We start from the raw sequence: 20,227 nt of genomic DNA on the forward strand, positions 1-20,227 counted from the left end.
GTTCTACAGATGGTCAGAGTTTTCCCCTCTTTGGAGGCCTCATTCTACAAACATATTAAGAACTCTTCTGGTACCTGTTTTAAGCAAATGAAGGATATCTACCCAAAACACAATCATTGCTTCCAAAAATATATACACGACATTCTTTTGACCTCTTATTCTGAGAGGAAACCCAATGGATTAAATCCCAAGTTACAAATACTCACACTGCCCTAGAAATAAAATCAGTGTTATTTTCCCATCATGATTTTAGTGCAAAACGCGTCTGTCATCAGTACCTGAAACCAAGGAATTCCTCTCACTACAGAAAAAAAAAAAAAGGCAAAACAAACGTCCCTGCCTTCAGGATAGCAGTCCAGAAGCTTACAGACACCCCAGAAAGAGTAAGTTTTCCATTTATTTGCAATAATGCCAAAACAGAAAATAAACAACTATTTTTACACTGCTACTTCTGCTGAACGAAGGCAGAGGAAGATATCTAGCAATTAAGAGTCTGCATGACACTGATGAGTCAATTCACTACCTTATAAAACAGATACAGTTTCTTGACCTGTTTTGTAAGGGCTCAGATGGTTTTCCTATCTGATCAGATATTGCCACCTGCAGGACATTACAGTTTCTACATATAAAATACCAGATTAATAAAGAGTCCAGCTTTTCAGTTTTGTTTATTAAGTGTAAAAAATCAACAACTAAAACCTACCAAACAGAGTGGAGGGAAAAAAAAAAAAAAAAAAAAAAAAAAAAGGATCACACAGATCTTGCATCACTTCTCAAGAAAAATAATTTAATTAAAACAGTCCAATTGATAAAACCCTATCCTGACCAATAACCTGAGAAAGCTCTTTTTCAGCACTTAACTGTAGGTCTTGTCTGGTCCTCACCCCCCGGGATTAAAATAAAAAAAACTTTCCACTTCATTTGCATTAAGAGGTTTAAAGTGTTCTAAACATTCACTTAACAAGAAAGCCTGCCTTCATTTGGTAAAAAGTAAAATTAGCAATACTGACACAATTTTCAACTTCAAAATACACTTCATCTAGAAACTTCACACACTTGCTAAAGCTACCTCATCTTGTACCCTGACAGATGACTCCGATCATAATGCACAAATTTTGCCCTGCCATTAGCTGCTAAGAATACAGGTGAAAAGGATTATTTTGATTAAGCTATTATTTTTATTATGTTCACAGTTCCAATTTCTCCTTTAGTTCCAACTCCTTGGTCTTATTATACATGAGATTTATGCATTCCCTTTCACTGTATCTCTCAGCTTATCTCAACTGCCCTCAGTTTCTTCTCCATCATTTTCATAACCATTGGGGTAAAGCTGAAACTACTGTCACACCTGCCTTCCCTTCCACGTGCTGTAAATGCTGCCCTCTTGTTGCTCAGAGCAGAAGCAGAAGAGAAAGCTAACTATAGAAGACCAACCAGATCTCCAAGGATAGCCCAATCCGTGAGTCAGAAATGAAAACTAAATCAGACTACTCCAACTATGAAAGGATTTATCACCATGTACATGACAAATACATACTTAATGCTCATTTATTTTGAAAGAAGTACATAAGTTCCTTTCTTTTGTCACTGCCAGCTGCTTTGTACTGTACACTACTACTTGGCAGCTTGGAAAAGAAGACAGACTACTTTAAAAATAAATCAATTTCTTCAGAATAAGCCAAGATAATTTTAATGAGTAAACTCTTTTACATCTCAATTCCAGTGTTGTGAGCACAGGAGTATCCATATGTCTTTCTGTCCCCCTATAGGATACCTGACATACATAGCACCAATAACTATGCCAGTAAACAGAGCTGCCAGTCAAGTTATGTGTACTATGTCAGAAATCAGAACATAGGCAAATGACCATGAAGCAGAACAAAATTCATTCATAGGCTAACAAATTCACAGACTAGGACCTCAAAACAAGTAACACTACTACCAGCCAAATAAGAACTACAAACCTAGAATACAAGAGAACAAAACTGAGCCACAGATCCAACTGAAAAACTGAAAGCTCCAAACCAGCATTTAGTTACAGCTAGAAAATTTCCATGCAACTACTTTAGGTTTTGTAACAAGTTGCTGAGAGAATCACAGGTCATCAAGTTTTCTAATTTTTAATTGAGAAACATTCAAGTATTTTTCAACGTAACTGCATTGTATAAAGCTTATTTCAAACTCCATTGCTGGCTCACCAAACTGCACTGCCAGGAATATATAAATCCCAATATTTGCAGCAAATGGCAAAAATGCTACTAATTTTCATAGGAATGGGGATGAGACTAGAACTATGCATTGATGGTAATTACAATTCAAATACTGAGAGAATTTTTAAATAGCAAGTTTCCCACAGAGGCTAAATGGAAAAACCCACTCCATGATTAGTAAGCAGCTTTTAGTGTTTTATTGTATTAATAACTGATTTCACTCCATTATTAAATATGCCAGGGATTAAACAACCATGTACCACTTTGCACATACCACTTTGGCAGTTTCTAACATCAAAATGAAGTTGCAAAAGGACAGTATTCTATTTAAATTTGTTTTCCTTTCTACAACACAATTATAGCAGCACACACATGCTTCTGTAATTAGTTTAAAATATTTCCATTACAACCCCGAATTTCCAGGGCAATATAAACTGCAGTGCAGAAAAATCTCCCAGGCCAACATGTAATATCACAGAGCCATTTGTTGGCCATTTCAATATTTTCATAATCATCACCTAACTAACACACCACAACACAGGTATCATGTCATTTTTTTTAAAATATTTGTGTGTATATATATACACACATATATGTGGTGTGTGAGCACACGTGTGTGTATGAAAAACTTGACATTAATATTTCATAAAGATGAGGTTAAGGCATACAGGTATATTACTTTGCATAAACATCACATGAACTTCCACAACACTTCAAGGTCACACAGTCAGGTATTGACCTCAGCATTCACTGTTAACCATATTTAAACAGTAGCTGTTTCAAATGGAAGACAAAATGATGACATAACACCAGAGTAAGTCGAGTCCAGAAACTGCCTTGCTCACCTAAGAATATATCAGTAAATATATCAGCAAATTTATTTCCTTGCTCTGGTTGCAAATAACACAGAAGAGATAAAAGCTTTCTCTTTTTACCTGAATCCTTAGCTTTATTTCAGTGATTTCACAAATGTCAACACTAAAACAATATTCATAGACTTACCTCCAGGCCTTTCGTGCTCTCCGTCAGTGTGTAAAAGCATTGAAATAGGCATTCCAACATTCTTTGATCTTCCAGCTACAACAACATTTTTTCCAAATGTTTGTATTCCTTATAGGAAAACAAACAAATAAAACACAACTATCAAAATGCTGTATTCCACTCTTTTGATATATCTAAACCCTTCTTCTCAGTCCCCAAGACATAATTAATTGCTGCTGTGGACTGCTGACACCAACATAACTTGAAAATCTGTAAGTCTGAACTTGAGGGATGAATCCACAAAACAACTTGCACCCTTCACCTTAGAGAAACTGAACTGGCAACTCATTCAGGTTATCTGAATCACCCTTTGGAGAGACTTCATCTCTCTGACCATAGAGGGAAATGGCATCTCTTATGTCTATCAATAAGATCGGTCTTATAATTTTAAAACAGCAGCTACCGAATACATACATTCTTTTCCCCTTCTACTACCAAATTAAACATTCTTATTTTTGTTCTTATTTCTTCCCCCACAATAACTTATGCATTCAAGTCTTCCATTTGATAAATAATTGGGAGGTCAATAATATCACAGAAAGCTCCTTGCAACATTTTAAAATACAGAAAATAAGTTACCAAAGTGTTTCACCAAGTAATGGACATGGACTATGGTCTACACTTTAATTAATAGTTGTGCTACTGGCAAAAATTCTCATCTATTTGGCATCTCCTCATTATTTAGATGAATCCTCTAAATGTTTTTTCTTCAATAAGCCCATTGTATTAATATAGCCTAGACCTTTTAACTCACACTAGACTTTATCTTTCATTCATCTTCAATGATAAAAAGAGATTCAATAAGTTTAATTTCTTACCTGTTCGTTTTATAATTTCCCACACGGCAGAAGCAGTGGCAGGTATTATAGAAGGCTGATCAAGACACAGACGTCCAATATTCATAATATGAAATCCATCTACATCCTTTTCAAGTGTGATAGCATTACAAACTGTTCGCTCATCTATGTGATCTAGGAAACACATTGCTTTCAAATTACACTCACTTGTCAGGAGTTATCAATGCTATCAGAAAAATACAAGTTTCATCTAGCTAGTATAATTATTATTTGTCATTGTGAATACACTACACCCCTTCTCTCAAAGGCAGTAGTTACAACTTCAACTTCTTAAGTCATCTACTGAAAATTAAATTATTCCATTTGTGACACTGCTAATAGAACAGATTTAATAAAAATATGAGAAGCTGATACTCAACTGAGAATGATGACTCAGTAACTATGAAAATAAATGTTTAAACAAGATACTTCAGAGTCACTTCTGTGTTATGGAAGTGTTAATTACAAAAAGGCTCAAAAAAAAGGCAGAAAAGTTCTTGTTCACATTACCTGTCTAAGATCACACAGGATACATGACCTAAGACTTAAACAAATATAAGAGAACCCTAAACTAACATAACTTTGCAGGTCTAAATTTCATTTTGGATTTTACAACCATATAACCATTTTTGATGAATTTGCTAATCAGTAGGACCAAAACATATCCTACTTCACTGGAAAACTGTGAGAATGCATAAAATTGTTTAATACTGATGAGCTCAAAACACTGAGTATGGCTTAAATGATGACACCATATGCATAACTGACTATTCATATCTACTAGTAACTAACATTTTTCATATGCACTATTGATAGGGAATAGGCTTGCAACTGCCTAAAGCTTGTACTAATTAGTATTGATTATGAAAAGAACAGACACATTAGCCAGTCCTACTTCTGCAAAGTTACATACCCAAATATAAAACTTACATAGACACACTCCAGAGGAACAGCTCTACAAAACATCCCCATACTGACTCAGAAAGAAACCTTCATTTTATAAATATATTTACCCAGCAGTACCTCAGTCACAATTTCAGTCTCTTGCTTCATCATTTAATAACTTCCCAAACCGCTTCCAGGATTACACCTTTATCTTTACTTCCATCTCAGAATGATTATTTTTTGCATCTTTTCTACAATATACAAAGCCCATTCTAGACTAGATCCCTAACAGAACTCTGCAGTTGTGAAGCTATATATCCCAATGTCTGATTCAGAGAGCATAACAGTATGACTAAAAAAGCCAAATAAAGGGAAATGCATGTTGATTATGAAATTCAGGCAATTCCAGAAAAATATTTTGTAGACATAGACGTTTGATTTTAGTAGTCAATTAAGTCTAGGTATTTTGTGTTTTTTCCCCTTAAAAGGAGAGCATCGATCAAAAGATATCATGCATGTTATAAGACTTAAAGCATGGTAGTCTCTTGTTAAAAGATTTCCAATAAAAAACAAATCCTAGAGTTGAAGTAGAATGTTAGGATCTACAATTTAACTCTCCATTTTCTGAAGGGAGGAAGTTCCATTCTGAATACTAATGAGAAAGGCCAGTGCAAATTATGTTAAGTACATTGATGAAAGAGTCTCTTAAAAGCCAAGCAAGACTATTTCAGATGGAAGGCAACAATAATCTTGGTTTTATGTCAACTTGGGGAATAAATAAAATAATAGAAAAAAAAGAAATTTAGAGTAACCTATTAAACAGTTTTTGCAAAAGAAAACTTGTTAATCTTAGGCAAGCTAGTTGTTCATCAATTTAAAAAAGTCAGTAGTCATACTTTTCTTTGTGCCTGGGATATGCTCTGACAAACACTCCTCATTGCTGTCTGTCTTCAGTGTCTCAGAAATAGAAAGATAATAGATACATTCATATAAATGGGAAAGAAATCACGCTTTACATAGATTTGTTTTTCCACTCAAAACCGATTTGCAGAATTTCAGAAAAGGACACATAGTGCTGGAAAAAGATGCAGCTGCATAGCTGGGAACAAGAAGGCTGACATGGCCCTGAGAAAAGAGGATGTAGACACATTCCCCTCCTCCTCAAAGACACTTAGAAAGCACTATTTGGATGGGTCATCATGCAAACAAACCAACCCAGTTAAAACTGTATAAATAGTTAATATGTTACATAATGTGTAGACTTTATTTGCATCAATAAATGTTTTTTCCTGGTTTGTTTCCACTGACTGCAGATCACCCCATTTTTTTCAGGTGAACAAAAAAATTTAATACATCAGCTTCAGTCTCACAGCACACGTTTAACCTCCTCTCATATGATACTCAGACAAACCTACTTGCTGCCATCCCAAGCTATTCTCCATGCCAAGTTTCTCTCTGCACCTCATCCTTTCACTTCTTAACCAAACCTGCAAGATGACACTGAGCAGCACTTGCCTACCTACTCTGACAGGCCCATAGAGAAACTCCTATTATATTTACATCATAAACAAAATGCGCCTCTAATGTCGACATGCAGAAAATTAAGACTGGTTCTCAAAAGGGAAGACTGATGAAAATAAAAACATGGCACAAAAGAGATCTGAAAACATAGCATACAGATCAAGAAATACAAGGAAGCTGTTCAGCAGAGCAGCAGCAATGAGCTCCCTGGAAATAATTTTGAGAAGCTGTACTGCAAAACTGCTATGATTTGAACAGACAGTTCCACCAAAGTAGGCCACGCTTAAGCTAGCACAGTATTTCATAACAGAAGCACATGATGTTTGTACTCACTTGTCTCACAGTTCTTTGCTGTGAGACAGCTTAAAACTAAGAGAATTTTGAGTTTTTCATATTCTATCTCAAATATTTAACATATCATAGCCATCTTTCCAGGCAGTTTCAAAAAGATACAGGAAACTCTCCACAAAATAATTACCACATCAGAAGTAATGTACTCATTTGTACTGTTTTCCTCAGGCAAAGATCATAATCCTCAAAGTCAAGTTGCCCTGGCTCACAAAAGTGAAAGAGAACAAAGCTATATTCTGCTACTATTTTTATTCCACTATTGATCAAAAGCCACACCTGTGTGTGCTTTACTCCAAGAAACCCAAAATACCACACAACAACCCCAACTCCGGAATAAGCAGCCTCTAATGACAAAGTTTTTACAACTTCTGGGCTTTGTCTCCTTTCATTACAGCGCAGATCAAAAGAATTTTGGCAACTGAGTTAACTTGGCATTCTGCCTTTCTGTTTCTGAAGTTTCTTTGGGGAGAAAAGAAGTTTTCAGTAATTAATTGTATCTGACACCTATTAAGTAAAGAACTTCCTGAATATTTAAGTTCATGATAACTTGCATATTTAACTTGACTATACAGGAAATGTAATATTGAAAAAGATCTATTGATAAAATTACTCCAAGCCTTTCACTAAGGTAGGCAACAGCCAAGCCTCAAACTAGCAAATTTTACACGTTAGAGGAAGGCTAATTAGTCTTCTTGTAGTTACTATGACAGATGTATGGTAGCTCTTGAGAGGGATCCCCAATCAATTTCTTTAGGGCTCAGAACATCTAGGTGTACTAGCATGAGACATTTGAATTGACACAACTAGAATTATTTTCAGATATTTTTTCTATTCAAATGCTCAACAGGTTGAAATTCGCTAAGCTTCAAGGCTTAAGTCTGTTGTTGAACTAGGTATCGATGAATGCAGACAGTATAAGAACAGACTGTCATGACCTCAATAAAAAAACACATTTCTGCAACTGATACCTAACAATTTTACCGAGTATTCTCACAAGTAAAACATGTGAGAAGGGACATCTCCCATTTCTGGGGAACACAACAGTGGATCCATCTTTTTCCTTTGCTATACACTTCAGCCAGAAAAATCTCCACCCCTAGGCTGTCAGTGCTCAATCTTTTGCACAAGTTCTTATCACTGAAATAAAATTTTTTGAATTTACCCATTTCCCCCAACCTGTTCTTAGTGGGAGTTTGTTCAAAGTAACCCAACAGCATTCAATCAGCTTCCAAAGCTGGTTACTTAGTGTCCAAGACTTCAGCCTCCTTACTTGTGTTATACTTCCACCTTGTGGCAAAGGGCTGATTTCAGTTAGCTTTCACGTAATACAAAGCATTAAAACTTCCAAATCATGAACCCTGACTTTTATTACAAATATGAACAAAACATATCAATCTCTTCCTCTGTAGCACTAAGCACCTGCCCCAATTTTTACTGTTTTGCAGGTATGAAACGAAGACAGTTTGAACTGTCTGAAAGTGAAGACCAAGGCTACAAGTAAGTGTTAAGAGCTTACCTAGAAACAAAGTTTCAACTTCACCATCCTGAGAGATACTTATAAACAGTAACCCCTGCGGTCCCAGCTAGCCCTATAAATCATGCCTATATAGGCCATAAAGACAGCTCCTGCCCTTCAGAGCATACCTTCTAAACATACAATAAAAGACAATATTTGGAAACATAAAGACAGGGGAAGCCCAATATGCCAGTCAATTTATTACAACTCTACTAATGTAGTTATCTCTCCATTAGGAAGCACACAGTGGTTTAAGTAAATTGACTTCCATAGCTTTAGATAAAAAGCTGCAAGTGTTATCACTGACAAAATACCATCTTGCCAACTGCTGCCACATGATATTTTAGTGAGATTGTATTAAAAAAATAGGAAGGAAATTATAAACAAAAATATAGTACAAGTTTTTAGGACCTTAACACAGAGCTCATCTGGAACATTAGGGACAGCACAGAAAACCAAAAAAATGTTTAAGGCAAAAACTAGAATCACTTGTGAGAAAGGTCGTAGCACCATCTTCTAGATAGCATAACTTGGCACGATATAGGGGATGAAAATATGGCAAAAGTCTTGGAGTTAAAGGCAAAACATCACAAGATGGTTAAAAAAAAAGCAAACAAAAATCAGATAAATAAAGTGGATAAAGCAGAGGTGTGCACTCCTTGAAATAGCATTCTGTCTGAACTGAAAAAAAGGCAAGGTTGATAATACGAAATTATTGTCATTATTTAATTTGCTTTTTTTGTTGTTTAAAATGAACTGCAAGCTAGTGTACAACAAAAACTGTATCTCAACTAGTCCATTATGCATGTCATCTTTCAAGAGCTTCTTTGGTCATTAAGATATATTTGCAATGCAAAATTGTCAAACTTTTTCCTCTTACATTAACTGTATATGACAACTGTATATCACCTACCTGGGAGAGGTAGCTGAACTAATATACCACTAACTGTTGAATCCTTATTGAGTTTTACCATCATATCTAAGAGTTCTTCCTGAGAAATGTCTTTAGGTCTCAGTATGACCTCACTAGAAATGCCTGATAAAAAACAAAATCAGAAGACATATGTTAGTATCAGGAAATATATCGATGGACAGCTTAGGAATTTTGCCTACAAATCTCTCTGACCCTTAACGACAGTCTTAAATAAGCATGGAGGACTTGCTAAAAATTCTGCTTTTGCCATCTGGTCTTTAATGCTCTATTTCTAGATGTCAAGTATCTTACGATGAAATATACAGGAAAAAATAACCTAGAGTAGGACACAGTAGCTCAAAAATTCAACAACAGTTTAGAAATACTTGGAAAACAAAGCCTGTATCTTTTCTACAAATGCGCTCTTGAGAAATACAACTAAAACTGAGCAGAGCAACCTACACTACCATTACCAACACTTTACCTGATAACTTCTGTGGGACAAAACTTGTTATTTGAAAAGAAAATTTTTCAAGTTACTTCACAAGACTGCAGTTTCAGTGATTGCAACAACATTAAGTTCCCTGTTTAGGCTATGGTACTCTTTCATTTGGAGATGAGATGTTGTAGCGACTGGGATTTAGCCCGGGTAATCACTCAGCTTTACTGTTTAATTTCATTATGTCTGAAATTTTGCCCTTCATATGCAGAACTGTGACACCTTGCTTTTGGATTTACTTGCCTGGCTTTACTGTGGACCTAAAGCATGCAACAGGACGGATATTACATGAGATATGGCATATGTACATGTCACATTATGACAAAATTGCTGACACAAAGTAAAAAAGGATCTTCTCTCATCTTCCTGTGAAAGTGGTTACTTAACCACTGTTCCTATTAATTCCAGGGCAGCAGTGTTTGCAACCATAGTTTGAGGTAGGCTGAAAAGCTTGCATATTAAAGAGGAAACCTAACAGGTACTGAGGAGGAAAGCTCCATAATAATTATTTCACAATCAAAAGGATATCAAAGTATCTTGCAGTAACAACTAAAAACTTACATGATTTATCTCCTGTTATCTTCATTCACCAAGCTTCTCAAAGACGGTTACGACACTTACTTGTCAAAAGGCTTCCCTAGTGTCTTCCTTTAGTTTCTAGTTGCTAACAGTAAGGGTGCAAACCATTTCCTAACAACATTTTGAAATACAGAATTAAGCTTACGGCTAGCATTCACATATCATTAAAACTACTTTCTACACATCAATGCTCAACTCCTTTTCTTTAGGTTCCTCAGAGAAGATGAGGAAGAAAACAGTGCCAAATTAAATGAAAATGCAACGGGGTTGCCCTGCTCTTCTTGTGTGTGTTTTTTGTTCGGTTTTGTTTGCTTGTTTGGGGTTTTTTGTTTGTTTTTTGTTGAACAGTATCTTGTGCTTACCAAAGGATCATCTCTATTGCAAGAAAACATACCTACAGCTGCAGCTGCTTTTATCTTGTTTCTGACATAGATATGACTAGCTGGATTGTCTCCTACCAATATTACAGTGAGATGAGGTCTCTTGTTTCCAAAGGATATCCACGATTCTACATCCCTTTGAACTTCTTTCAAAACTTGTTTAGCAAGCTTTGTCCCCGAGAAAATGGTTGCTTCATCACTAGAAAGACAAAAAAGATACACAATATTTAAGTCTAAAATTTCATAAACAAGACACCTACCATGTTAAATACTTGCAAATGCTTCAATTAGTTAACTTGCTAGTATTCAAAATATTATTTGAAAAATGCTAGCATGCTGCAAATCCACTTGGGGAGAGAAATGTTTCCCAGGCCTCTTATTTGAAGAGCAGCAATGTGCCATTGGTGCATACAGAAGAGGAGCTCACCTGTCACACCCCACCTTCTCACACACATGCCAGCCTGCTTGAATACAAATTTCCTTCCAAAAAAAAAAAAAAAGACATGGGATTATTCACACTATTATTTTGTTCAAGTCTAGAAGATACTTCTACTCAGCTTTCTTGGGACTTAACCCATATAAGCTAATGCTGACTAATTCAGGAGCTTCTGTTCTTTAATTCCCTGATTTTCTAGTAACATCCCACTACCCCTCAAGCAGCACTACATCCTCCTTGGGTCAAGGGGCCACAACCATTGCCCCACCCACGTAAAAGAAGCAGAGGAAAACTGAATCTTGTGCCTTCAACTTGTCCCAGAACTCCTCAGCCCTGCTCTTTCCCTCTATCATTGCTCTTTCCCTCTATCATTGCTACGATCATCACCCCAACCAATGATGTGGAACCCACACACGCACCCCACCAACCCACAACAAACAAGAAACCTCCAGCATGTAAAAATTTCACATGCTAAGATATTAATTCTTTTTGTATCAGACAAGCAGCCTTTAAATACTAACTTTATTGCTTGGAGGTGATGGTGTTTGCAAGGGAGAAAGAATGAAGAATGATAAAACTTTAGAGCAAGAAATTCTGTCACTGATCTGGATTAAAACATGGTACGTTATAAGATTCAAACACAATTTTAGGCAGCCAGATCTTCATGACCAAGGAAGGTATGGAGGAAGGAAGGTAGGGAAGGAGCAGCAGTGATGACACCACACAGGACAGGACACCCACAAAACCACCCAAAGTCACAGACTATTTATGGTCTTAAATAAAGTAATTGCCCAAACTTAACCACTGTATCTGACTGATAAATTAAGAAATCCACTCTACATTTTAGGTTGCTGAAGAAGGGTTCTAAGAGGACTCTGCCAGATCAGGAACAGCAAGATATAAAAAAAACAATTTTCTGTTTGAGAAACAATTGTATCCAACTTTCTAACTTCTACCACTGCTCAGTCTCTTCCAAATAAATCAATAACTTGCAAGCAGTGAGACGACAATCCACAAAATGTTTTTTAAAATAAATTTTACTTCAAATGGCATACAAGGTAGACCTTAACAGTTCTCGAACAGCACCATGGAATGGAAGTCAACTTACTTAAGATTACAAGTCCTGCCCTCAAATGACACTTCGGTGACAATAAAATGAAGACAGCTAATGGCTTTAAGAATTTCCTTTATGAACTTCCTATGCTCACCTCACCAGCTAACTGCTCAAAGATCAAGTGCCTCTCCACTGAACAGCACTTCTATAAGAACTATTTCATTCAGATCTCCCAAGTGACAGCTTTGTCTTAGTCCAGTTGTTTTCCTAGTCTCTGGAGACTTCTCCATCTCCCTGCCTCTCTGCTCACTGTAAGTGTAGATGCTTATCACCTTATCCATATCCATGGGATCTATTTTACCATGGTTTAAGCTTTTAAGCTAGATTCTACATTATGTCCTTCACTAATTGAACCTCTCATCTTCTGAAAGAAACTCCAAAAGTCTAAACATAATGATACATAAACACAGTTAAGTGTTCCTTGGCAATTTTTTTTATATTATAACAAGAAAGTAAATATTATTGTAACTGTAAAAATGAAGTAAAATAATACCAACTCCCTAGAAGCAGAACTACCAAGACAGACACAAAGCTGAAGTTCCTACTAGACAAGTTCACTCCTCTTCTAATGAGCACAACTGTGCCACACTGTAAAAAAAAAAAAAAAACACACTCGTGGTATATCAGCTCCTAACCAAAGACTGTTGACTGACTACTTATCTTTCTTACTAGATAGTAAGCCTGACTATGAGACAGTTTCTCCTCTGCAAACACCCTTCACTTACTTCAGTAAAATAAGCTTTACATGTATACACACAGATTGTAACACCTGCTTTGAATTAAATAAATTAATTCAACATGACTACCATTTCTAACTAACATAGTTTAGTAAGAACTCCAGGTGAGTTATAATGACACCTTGTTCGTGTCACTGCAACTCAAAAAAAAAATTACAGTGCCTACTATTAAAAGAAGAAAAACAAACATACCCTGCTGATACATTTATGTGCAATGTATATGTGCAAAAGCACATATTACACGCCCGCCCACACCCCGAAACACAGAATAAGAAAACCCTCACACAGGTTAGAAGCTAGGACAAAATGCATGTAACACATCATAGCCAGGAAAGGCTCTTCAACACTTCGAACTTCCTGAAGACAACATACAGTAAGTTCTACAAGCCTAAGTGAATGTTATTTGTAAACGACAAAAAGCTTGGCTGAAAACAGAAATGTTTCCAGTTAAGGCTACTCTGAAAAATTAATACTCTGGGGCTGCTCAAATGTAGAAGATTAAAATGATTCCAGGTTAGTTCACATATGCAGAAGAAAATAAGAAAAATTATACCTTAGTAAGAAGTCATGGGATCACCCTATTTTAAATGAGTTATTCTCTTTTGGCATTCCAACAGCTAAATCGATACTTTGTGGAAGTTAAGGAATCAATGCAGAGTAGTGCTGTTTCCTTAGTCATAACTTAAAGGTGCTGGGAAGTGACATGATAAATAACATCCACATTTACAGTAAACATTTATGGAAGAGATTCCAGAACTAAAGGAGAATCTCAGTTCAGAGAATGTATAGAGAAAAAAAAAACAAAACCCAACATTTTGATAAAACTTTCAGCCTTTGCTTTGGAGACCGGCGACAAATGACAGAGCAACTGAAATTATCGAATTTTGGTAAAATAGAGTGTGAAAGGTCAGCTTTGTATCTTATAGAGTTACAGATAAAGAACCTATTAAGTTACAAATGTATTGACCTTTCCTTTAAGGACACTTTTTTGGCTAATCATTCTCTAAATTTTACTACTTGTTTAAGGCAAGAAAGCTTATAGCTGATGATCATACACCTGTCTTGAGCCACATGGGCTCAATCACCCATAGTTTACCAATATCAGTACAATGTCAGTGATGCAAATCTTTTTTGGAACACAGCTAATAATTTTATAATGGGTCAGAAACCAAGTGTCCCAGTAGTCAAAAGTCCCATGCTATTAAAAGCACTCTACACATCCACTAGGTTAACTGCATTGAAAAATGCCATCACAGTAACCAGGCTGTTAATATTCCTAGTACAAGAACCACCATTTAAGTTTAAGTGTTCATCATCTCTCTTATATTTACTAGCATAAGTTTTCAAATAGATTTGAAAGCTTACGCCACCTTCATATATAGCATATGTATTCCCTTTTTCGTCTTCCTTGAAGACCACTTTTTTATCTAAGCAAAGTGTAATAGTTCTGTTCTAACTCAGCTGGCACCTAAATTCTTACAAGGCCAACACCAAGGGTAAAACAAACATTATGTTACTTAGAATATCAAGATTCTTCTGTTCTACATGGTTAGGTATTCCGCAATTTGGAGATATTAGTGCATTACCACTTCACCGGTCTACTTTATTGTCACGGAGGCACCCCGAGGTTAGTTTAAGGGACAAAAGGGTCCAAAACAACTTCTATTAAACTGGTGAGAAACAGGGTTTTAGCACTCCAAAAGTGACTTAAATAAAGGTTCGGATATCAGTTGAGGAAAATTATTAAGGGGCAGCAACTAATACAACAGACGGTCCACAGAGTGCATGCACATGGCTTCACCCAAAACAATGCTGGAGCCGTTCCTGAATCCCAGAGAAGTACACACTTGCCTAAACACGGTGTGGGATTATTTTTGAAGAGATACACATACTCGTAGTGAGTACGGGAAGTGTACACTCGCAATTCTGCGAGGGTTAATTTACATACACATGCAAATGTGCACGGAATATTACACGTGCTTATGTGGAAGCACGGGAGGAAAATACACTCGCGATTGTGCGAGGAAGTAATTTATACACGTGCTCATATTGAGCACGGAAAGTTACGTGTGCAAATACTGTGCACGGAAAGTTACATGTGCAAATGTGCACGGAAGGAAAATACACCCGCGATTATGCGAGGATTAATTTTACATGTGCTCATATTGAGCACAGAAAGTTACACGTGCATATGTGCACGAAAAGTATAAATATACTCGCAATCCTGCAAGAAGTTTTACTCACGCCCGTGGTGGCAAGGCAAGTGGAGTCTCCATCCCGGGAGGGGCTCTCGGCGGCAGCAACTTGCTCGTGCTCCGAGAGACCCTCGACAACGGGCGGAGTCTCAACGAGAATCCCGTTTTTATATTGGCTGATCAGATCTGACTGTAGGCATTCTAGAAGCTTCTCTGCACCCCCACACTGGCTGTGGGTGCCCCTGAAGTCTCCAAACATCCCCCACACTGGCCGCAGGTGCCCAGCGGCTCAGGGGCGCCTGGACACTCCCTTCTCCTAATGGCCCTGGCCAGGGTGCTCTGGGGCCAAACAAAAGAAGCTGTTAGCCTCAAGTAGCAGAGAGAGGGAGATGAGCCTACTCCTTCCATACTGAAGGAGGGAGGGGGAGAGAGGGGGTTTTGCATTCTGCCACATTTATTAAACTTAAAAAAAATGCACAAACACAAATACTTAGTGTTCACACTTAACCATCTACATTTCAGTTACACAAATTGAAACCTCAACACTTCAATATCTGGTACAAGTGAATACTATCTAGAAATGTCCTAAAATGCTTTCAGTGTTGATGACAATTAATTTCAGCTGGTCATCATTAAAGCAAGACAACATACTGTTGTTCTTATGAAAGTTTTTAATAAATGAAATTTTATCACCATAATTGTTTACTTCAATCTTACTCCTAATATTTCATTACTTCAACTTTGCTTGACACAGAAATTAGTGAAGTATGTGACCTTATTTTACGGAGTGTGCGTTCAGTTCCAAAGACAAACCTCCCTGAAAAGGAGAAAGAAAGAAGGAAAAAAAAAAAAAAAAAGACATCGTAGATTAAAAAATGTTTGATGCAGAATTAGGAGAATAAAGGCTCAACATCCTTCAGCAGTAATCTTCTCTTTGCTTTACCACTCCAAACATCCAGAACGAAAAAAAAAAAAACATTTCAACACCCTCTGTGAATACGTATACTTCAAGTTTTAATGTGCAGGTGTACACTAACATGTTTAACATTGATATCTGAAATATGTTGACTTAGCTTGTCCTGATGAAAGTAGTTCAAAGTAATTTGCAAAAACTATAAATAATTCTGGTTTTATGTCAACACTGGACTGATTTTCAAAGTGCTTTAAGTCTTTAAGGGGATGAATGAGTCTGCACCTGGAAGAGCATTCAGGAAAAAACCATCATGCTCTCCCAGTTCTGCATTCTCTCTATGACAAGAAACTACACAACTGGAGTAAAATAACCTGTGATGAATGCTTTGTCGTAAGATGCATATTGGTCTGTTTATCAGCATACTCAAACATGAAAAATGTTAACAATTAAACACACAGGGAAAATATCTAAAATCCAGCAGACACCATACTATGTTTAAACCTTAATGACCCGTGGATAGCAGAACATTAAGGATTTTTAAATATCACCCTAACGGCATATGGAAAAAATGCACAGTGGTGAGTTTGGAAAGAACTTCTTTCATCTGCTGGTCTTGTAGACAGGGGAAAAAAAAAAATATCCAAGAAGGACAAACTGCCAGAAGCATCATCCTACCCACAACATAGTTCATCCCTTTGCTTAAGTAAGATCATATTTGTAAACAGTTGCCAGCACTTCTGTCAGAAACCAACAACTTTCCACACATTTTAACTGGACCCAAAACACCACCACAGCCTTCTTACTAGTACCTACCAAACTACTGAAAGAAACTTGTTAAAATGCCAATGGCTAAAAGCAAGCAAACAAAAACATCCTGGGTTTAGATGCAAATATTAAAAAGAAAACCAATCAAGTAACAATGCATTGTCAGTTACCATTCCAAACAGAGAAGTTTCTAGTTCTCCTTCTTTCAAGATTATTCTCTATTCCTCATGACTCCAGAAATCACCCTCCTCTAAAGAAACAGCTGCACTTACATGACTTTTTATGTAGCATATCTGATTTATACAGTATTTCATTTTTCTCAAGGGCATTTCCTTAAGAACCTACTTTCTGCTACACAGTCACCATCTACTCACCACACATTTTTGAAGTCTCTGGATTAACTTCACAACCACTAAAGTTTCAAGCTGCTTCTTCCAAATGTGATGCATGAAGTGCTGAGAGCTTATCAGGGAAGGATGAAGCAGCAGCCTACACATACACACCTGCTGCCAATACATACTTAATACATACTTAAAATCAGCTCATCTTACGATTCTAGCAACCTCCTGAACAAAGAGGTTTTTTAAGCAAAACAGAGAAACACCTTGAAAACACCTGTGATTTCCTGAATTCAACTGTAATTTGTCTTCTGTGAATCAGCTAGTATTTTCACATGTGAAATAAATATCAAGAATACTTCACTACAGCTCAGTTAACTGCACAGTTATAAAGTTAACTCTCGTAGGAAAAAAAACAAGCAAACAAACAACAAAACCAAACTCACCCAAGCTTTAAATATATAGCTAAGGAAAAAATACCAATACCTTGACATTTCCCTCAGGCTCTTCAAAATCTTATTTACAAGGCTTCTCAGGGAAAGAAAAGTTTGCACAAATGTCAAATATGAGAAAAGCAAATATTGTAATATGTTGATGCTTTTGGGGTTTAGAATCTAGATAGTTTAAGTCCTTCAATGGAGATATTAACCAAGAACTACACAAAAAAGTAAAGCATCAGCTGTACAAAAAAGCTATGCTGCAGCAAGCTATCCAAGACACTGAAATTACGGAGTAAATTATTATTTTTAATTTCATTCACATGAAGGCTTGACCAGACGTTATGACAGATTTAATAAGTGTTATTATGCCATCCTGTCCCACTATTATTCTACCCACTCATGGATGCTTTTGTTCTGAACCTTGTGTGAGTTAGCAACAGAACAATTCACATACCAAATCCTTCTTGTTAACGCATCTAGGACATTACAGAAACAATGAAGTTTGCTGCTATTTTAGCTCAACCTTTACACCAAAAATCAAAAATCCTATGGGGCATCACAAAGGTATTTTCTCAGTCCTATAACTACAACACGAAAACCTGTAAAATCACCATCATGGGAGCATCTGCTTTCAGCAGAACTGGCAAAAACAGTTACCAGAAGCAAAAACCAGAAGTAGGCATGCACTTTTCCAGAAATAGTTATTTCTGCCCAAACCAGCAGAATCTAATCCTGTATCGTACATGATATACAGAATACCTAGGAGGTCAGGCATTTACTTCAATTGTCACAGTACTGCTCACTATACTCTTATGTTTAAAAATATAAAGCAGCTGCAAAGCTTTCACTATAGGCTACTTGTGACCTGATGAACTCAGCCAACCTTCAGGTCAGTATTTAACACAAAACTCCAGTAAAAAAATCAAAGCTCCAACCAGCAACAGCTCAGCTGAAACCTTCCCTTCCACACCCAGACAAGCACTTGTAGCGGCTATATGTCACACCACCAAGGCGAGAGATTCAATCAAGCCAGTACATCAAATGAAACGCAGGGGGTAACAAAGTCAGGAGATCAGTCCTTGCTGTGTTCAAGCGTGTCCTGCTCACCCCAGGGATCCAGCCTTTCAGCAGACCCCTTCACACTGCAGCACTACATGAGATACAGAGTGACTATGTGTTCTTAATTTTTAAAAATTCTTTTAATTCTTAATTTTATTTTTTTGTTTATTTTTTTCAAGCACAAAGCAGCACCACAGTATCACACCACCTGCATTTCTGAGGACAGCGAGACGCGATGGGCTCCCGCCATCACAAGTCTTCCTTACATACAATAACATTATTTCGCAAAGATCAAAATACTCACCTACAACCCATCATCACAAATAATCCTAGAAAACAAAAAAATATATATAGAGAAATTCTACATAAATCAACTGAGTTGCTCTTCGAGGTATCAGGAGCAAGCTCCCCAACTACCCTCCCCCGCCCCCGCAACGGCTGGTGCCCACTCAGCCCGCCGCGCGCTCGCGGGCTGCCACGGCGACCGTTAAACGGCCGCGGCGCGCACAGCGGCGGCTGCCCAGCCCGCCGTTCCCCTGAATGCTCCTCGCCACATCGGAAGGAGAAAGAGGAAGAAGAAGGAGGGAGTATGAAGACGCCCCGAGCAGTGCGGCATACCTGGAGGCGCTACGAGGGGAGCTGCTGGCGCTGTAGTCCACCCAGGGCACCGGGAGCGAGAGGGCTCGCCATCTCCTCAGCAGCGCCAAGCCCGGGCGCAGCGCGGAGGAAGAAGAGAAGACTGCGGCCGCCGCCATACCTGTCTCGACGGAAGCACCGCCTCAACCAAACGAGGAAAGGGAGGAGCCAGGGCAAGTAGCGGGCCTGGCGCCGCGTCGGGGTGTTGCTGAGGGCGGGGCGGCGCCGCCGGTTTTCGTGGAAGGGATGGTGGGCTTGGAACGCGAGGCGTGTACACCACCCGGTAAAATTGAAAGGGTGGGCGGTGACAGCGTCTCCAGGTAAGGCGCACCTGTGGGCAGGCCGTCACCGTGTGATGGCCCGGGGCTGGCAGACTCTGCGCGTTTGTGTGCTGAAAGCGCGAGGAGCATATCCCCTTTCCACCTCATGCCACCCTTCAAGTGTTTCGGCGGATTGTGGTGGGAACCTCTGCAAATGATGCAAAAAGCGGTTTTCGTCTGCATCCCTTGATTTGTGTGAACTTCTGTTCCCACCACCGACAACGTGTTCCCGCTCCCGACACCGAGTCAGAGCTACACACACAAACATCGAGTCGTAGTTCTTAGTTGCACCCTCCTGTTTTCCCAGGGGAAGCCTCGTGGACTTCTTGCAACTTGAATATTAATACTTTCTGTTTTGGTCTCTGGCAGATTTATCGCTAAAAACTGTGGAAAACAATTCCTCTGTGCAGAGAGGAAGAGAAAACAGCAGATCTGATATTCCATATACGAAGCGTGCCAAAATAATGTCAACCTTAACTGCAATACTGAGTCTACTGACAGTTGGCAAATTCCTTTATGAAGCTGGTGAAAGCTTTGAAAAGA

The 20,227-nt window shown here is 37.9% G+C and overlaps 1 protein-coding gene across 13 annotated transcripts in view; it reads right to left on the bottom strand.

The window, feature by feature from the left end:
- Positions 1-19,566, bottom strand: part of LOC309439132 (epigen-like) — a 76,887-nt gene extending 57,321 nt beyond the window's left edge. For 8 of the 13 annotated variants that reach the window (XR_014183927.1, XR_014183928.1, XM_082051291.1 and 5 more), the window contains exons 1-5: positions 19,347-19,566; positions 10,746-10,930; positions 9,274-9,396; positions 4,070-4,222; positions 3,213-3,320 (exon numbers count right to left, since the gene is read on the bottom strand). Coding sequence is in view for 11 of the 13 variants with exons in the window: in XM_082051291.1 (XP_081907417.1) it covers positions 3,213-3,320; positions 4,070-4,222; positions 9,274-9,396; positions 10,746-10,930; positions 19,347-19,483 (706 nt within the window). In the remaining 2 variants the exon portion in view is untranslated. The other 5 variants (XM_082051284.1, XM_082051283.1, XM_082051290.1 and 2 more) reach the window with 5 other exon arrangements.
- Positions 19,567-20,227: the final 661 nt, after the last annotated feature.

The sequence above is a fragment of the Streptopelia decaocto genome (assembly GCF_964273445.1).
Source record: "Streptopelia decaocto genome assembly, chromosome: 4".
Classification (NCBI taxonomy): domain Eukaryota; kingdom Metazoa; phylum Chordata; class Aves; order Columbiformes; family Columbidae; genus Streptopelia; species Streptopelia decaocto.